General features: G+C 46.5%; 1 protein-coding gene across 1 annotated transcript; it reads right to left on the bottom strand.

Moving 5' to 3' along the window:
• Positions 1–3599: 3599 nt before the first annotated feature.
• Positions 3600–4585, bottom strand: LOC104529464 (E3 ubiquitin-protein ligase pellino homolog 1; the record flags this gene model as incomplete). The annotated part of the gene is made up of 1 exon (XM_029086441.1): positions 3600–4585. A coding segment is annotated over one exon (567 nt), but the record flags the coding sequence as incomplete, so codon positions are not given.
• Positions 4586–4793: the final 208 nt, after the last annotated feature.

Here is a 4793-nt window from a genome sequence, read left to right as displayed (position 1 = left end):
CAGCGAAGGGAACAGAGCGCTCGGTGGGTGCTGGGCCACCCACCACCTTCCCAGGGAAAACCCCCAGCAACCTCCCCACCAACAGGCTCCTGCCCGGCTGTGAGTCAACACACCGAGCTGCCCACGTCTGCTCTGGAAAGAGGGTTTCATGAGGCAGCTGCGGTGCCAAGCTGCCGCCTTGTACCAGTGTTACCTCCATGCCATGTTCTACAGGTGGAAAGCAAATGAGCTCATTAAATCACCTCCATGACACATCACACATCACACAGGGAACGGCACAGCCACGCACAAAGCAGCAGCAGAAAGCTCGCTGCCCATTTCCAGACGCATTTCTGCAGATCTTCACCAAACCTGAAGGCTAGAAAAGGGCCTACACTGACCCCGTTTCCACCTGCGTTCCCCCATCGGTGCCACGTACCTGCGGTGATGGCCCAGGGAACAGCCCTGTCCCACCTGCTGGTTCCACCACCGATGCCTCTTTCCATTGGAACAGACCTTGGAAAGCTGGTTCAGGGCACAGATCGTGTCTGGGGATGGTTTTTTTGCAGGTACTGATTGAGTCTGCAGAGAAGTGGAGCTGCAATCACCTCAAAGCCAGCACGGTGTGACCTTTTGCGCTTCTCCCACCTCCCAGATGTGTTCAGGAGCAAAGGCCTTGGGGTTCAGAGCGCTTCAGTCAGCTGCCTGAGTCAAAGGGATCGTTTAACTTTTAATCCAACGTTCATTTTACAGTTTACAGAGCCCGAGACCTGCTATTTAAATTGTTTATTAAAGGACAGAAGCCTGAGGAAACTCAAACAGGGAACCACAGCGCTACTGGTTTTAGTTCGCTGGCACGGCGAATGGAAATCGTTCCTCAAACTACTCGACCGCCGCGCTCCTGCCTCTGACAGTGGGATTTCTGTGTCTCAGGCATTCGAATACCCGAGTTCTGTCCTTTTAAAAATAACATTAGCAAACCCAGCCTGGGTCAAGGAAAGTATAGAGCAGGCAGAGAGTGTGGGGCAGAGTCTGAAAGGTTCTCTCAGTGTAATGCCACCCAGAAATCCAGCTGGTTCTGCTAAGGCTACACCTTCTTCTGCAGCATTTCTCTTTTTTGGGGGCTTGCAGGGGTGGAGAAGTACATTGAAAGTTTAATTAATTAATGTTTATCATCTGAGCAGGGTAGAGGCTTAACGATGGTTGTGCTTTGGGTATGAACCTCTCTCCTTCTACAGTGGGATGTGCATGCACCCAACGGCAGCGTTGGCTCCACACCAGCACCCAGCTGTGCCTCCCACACAGGGCAAGTACGTCGCTTCCCACGTGTCTGCCACCATCCAGCTCTCAGTCTGCTCTCACCATTTGTCTTTTTGGTCACAATTACAGAATCACAGAATGTTGGGGATTGGAAGGGACCTCAAAAGATCATCCAGTCCAATCCCCCTGCCGGAGCAGGAACCTAAATGAGATCACACAGGAAGGCGTCCAGGCAGGTTTTGAATGTCTCCAGAGAAGGAGACTCCACACCCTCCCTGGGCAGCCTGTCCCAGGGCTCTGTCACCCTCACTGGAAAGAAGTTTCATCTCAAGTTTAAGTGGCAATTACTCACACTACTTCGTAGCTTTCATCATGTCCTTTGCTGCTTTTTCATATCCCCGCAGCCAACAAGATCAGGACCAGAGAAGAAGAGTCAATCTGATTCTGGGGAAGATGGAATCGAGAGCTCTTGACTTTTTTTAGAAGAGCCCAGACATTCAGTGAAAGTTTTTGCTTACATTTCTTTATTTGTAACTTACTGGGAGAAGAGATCATTTAACTATGTCTTTTAAAAACAAGCAGTGGAGTCCCCATCCCTGGAGGTGTTTAAAAGCCGTGCAGATGTGGTGCTGAGGGACATGGTTTAGAGGTGGACTGAGCAGTGTTGGGTTTATGGTTGGACTCGATCTTAAAGGTCTTTTAGAACCAGAACAATTCAGTGATTCTCTGATCTCACCTTTGTCAGCATAGGGTTAAACATAAAACACATTGAGAAGCCACATCTGAAAGGAGCCATTCAAATCCACGACCGGGATAACACGCAAACTCTTCACGGTCACTTCTTCTTTGTGACCTTAATCCCCACGTGCAGGAGAGAGACCTTACGTGACAGCAGAAGGGTCACCTCCAGCCACCTTCCCCCGTTCTCTTAGAAACAAACCGACAGACAATCCCAGGATTTTCCATTTTTGAAAAGTGTTTTACTCACGTAGTTCGAATAAATTAATTTGCAAATAAAAATTAAAACTACAGTATAATAAGAGTTGGAATAAAATGATTAGAACAACTACAATACAGGGGTTTCTCGCTGCAATAAGTTTCATCACTTAATGCATATTATAAATCTGGACAATGTCAAAAATCAGTGATATTTCGATGGAAAGGGAGTAACAGCAGTTACTTGTACATGACAGCTAACTGAACTTATCATACAGGTTTCCTGACACATGCATTTCCTGAGTGAACCAAACAATATAGAGAATTTCTTGTTAAAAAAGGGAGAAACAATTGACAGTCAAAAGTAAATAATTCATGACATCTAAGCAACGTAGGTCTCTCTTTAAAGCAAGAAAGCTTTGAAAGGAGACAAAAAAATAAAGCTATGCTATAAACTACAGAATTTTGCTACTATCAGTGATACAGTATGGATTTGGGGGAAAAAAATAAAAATAAAAATAGGAAGCTGGGCAAAAAAAAAAAAAGCTCAACTCAATCCTACAAAGGTCAGGTTGTGTCTTTGCCGTGAAGCGCGGGGGGTGAGCAGCAGAGCTGGGGGTAGTGCACTGGCCTTTCCTGGTGGATACGGAGGGAAAGGAGGAGGGGAGCGGAGAGACCCCTGACTAGAGCGAGGGGACCTCAGGCAAGTGTCCCACAGCGAGGCCCACGCATCCAGTCCCAGCTCAAGCTCTCCCCCACCCGACAACCCCTGGTGACAAGTTGCAGCAGGGCCAGAAGAAAAGCAGAACATTGAGTCACAAAGCTTGTCCCAAGATGGGATTGTGGCCGATGGACAAATTGGCTCCCTGCTCCCCACACGTGCACATCCATCTCTCCCCTCACCCTCAACCAGCAAGGAATAAAAACGAGCCTCATCTTTCAGGTTAATGTTGAACGTTGGAAAAAACAAACCCTCACGAATGTCACTAATGCTAAATAAAGAGAAGTGTTAGCATGAAAGGAGGAAAAAATAAAATCCTTAATCTAGACTAAGTTGCATATTCAAAGAGTCTGGTAAATATCCTCCTCATCACCAGATCTTAACGACAGTCCTACCAAAAAGACATTTTTTTAAGAAGTCCTTCTTAGCTACCTTTCAAGACGGTTAAAGCACAACCTTTATGCCATCATCATTTGCATTAGCTTTGTTTAAAAAGCATTTTAACTATTCTAAGAACTCAGTATTTTAGAAAAAAAAAAAAAAAAGGAAAAGATTTTTTTCCTACCAGTTCCATCTCACGTCCTTCTCCATCCAGAACTACTCTACACAATCGCTGGATGAACACACTAGGACCATGCTGCTCTCTAAACATTCTACCTATTTTCAATAATAAAGATAAATAGAAAAGAGTTAATATACACGTTATATTTTACAACGTTTGCATCCAAGCTGTAAACTCATGTTCTTTGAACTATTTACCCTCCATATACAAAAAAAAAAAAGAAGGAAACAACTTTCCAACACACTGTGGGCATGTGATTTAAAATCATGACAGGGAAGGCATCAAAGTTCACTCTACAGCTCTTCCTTCACCTCTCCAGGAGTTATTCACTAAAAAAAAGAGAAAAGCAGGAGTTCTCCCCCTTCTCCCCCCTCGTTTCTTCCATTTCCAGACTTCTCTCAGTAGAGAGGGATTTAGCTGCTGTAACAACAAAAAAACCCAACAAAATTTCTTCATCTTAATGCAAATCAGCAAAGCCCAGAGAATACGAAAAACCAGTTGGTTTAAAAATCAGAATGGTTTAGCTTATCAGTTTCCTGCAGTCCTCGGAAGGACGCGTGTTAGTCAAGAGGTCCTTGGAAAATGAGTCTGATGTAACCTTGCTCACCAGCCAGCTGATGGGCACAGAAAGGACAGGCTGCGTGAAACGTGTGAGTACCGTGAGGAAGAGGAATTTGGGACCAATATGCAGTTGTTTTTTCTGAGCACACGTGTCCACACGGGCTGAAGGCGTGAGTTGGAGGTCCCGCATCCACATAAAATCCCGCTTCACACCCGAGCCAGAGCGGCACGTAGGGACCGACGGAGCGGCACATGGGACACTCGCGATCCTTGCCGTCTCTCTCCTCTTTGTTTCCCCAGTTGTGATAACCGTGGACGTGGCCACAGTTCAGATACACCCACGGTTGCTTTTCATCTACGACATCTTTTCTCTTCATGCTGGGAAAGGCCAAAGTGTTAAAGCCCACAGGACACTGGGGTCTCGCCGCGTTTATTTCCTGTCTTAACGCTTCCAGGTGCTTGACGGTGGGAGTGCGGGAAAGGCCTTCCGCGGTGCGCCACAGCAGCGTCGCTCCGCACAGGTCGATCAGAGAGCCATCCTGGAGCTGGTTCGTTTCGTTCTCAACCTGGGGATGAGACAAAGAGAAAGAGAGAGATGTCACCTAAGAGGAAACATTAAGGCACTTTCATAATTCAAATCTGCCTGGAAGATCTAGAAAGTTGCAAGTGGTTCCTGACTATTCAAGGTCAGGCTTAATGGGGGTCTGAGCAACCTGATGTGGTTGAAGGTGTCCCTGCTCACTGCAGGGGGTTGGACTAGATGGCCTGGAAAGG

The sequence above is a fragment of the Antrostomus carolinensis genome, unplaced genomic scaffold, assembly GCF_000700745.2.
Source record: "Antrostomus carolinensis isolate BGI_N321 unplaced genomic scaffold, ASM70074v2 scaffold32918, whole genome shotgun sequence".
In the NCBI taxonomy this organism is placed as follows: Eukaryota; Metazoa; Chordata; class Aves; order Caprimulgiformes; family Caprimulgidae; genus Antrostomus; species Antrostomus carolinensis.
Note: the sequence above shows the minus strand (reverse complement) of the source record. Positions and strands in the feature narration are given on the sequence as shown.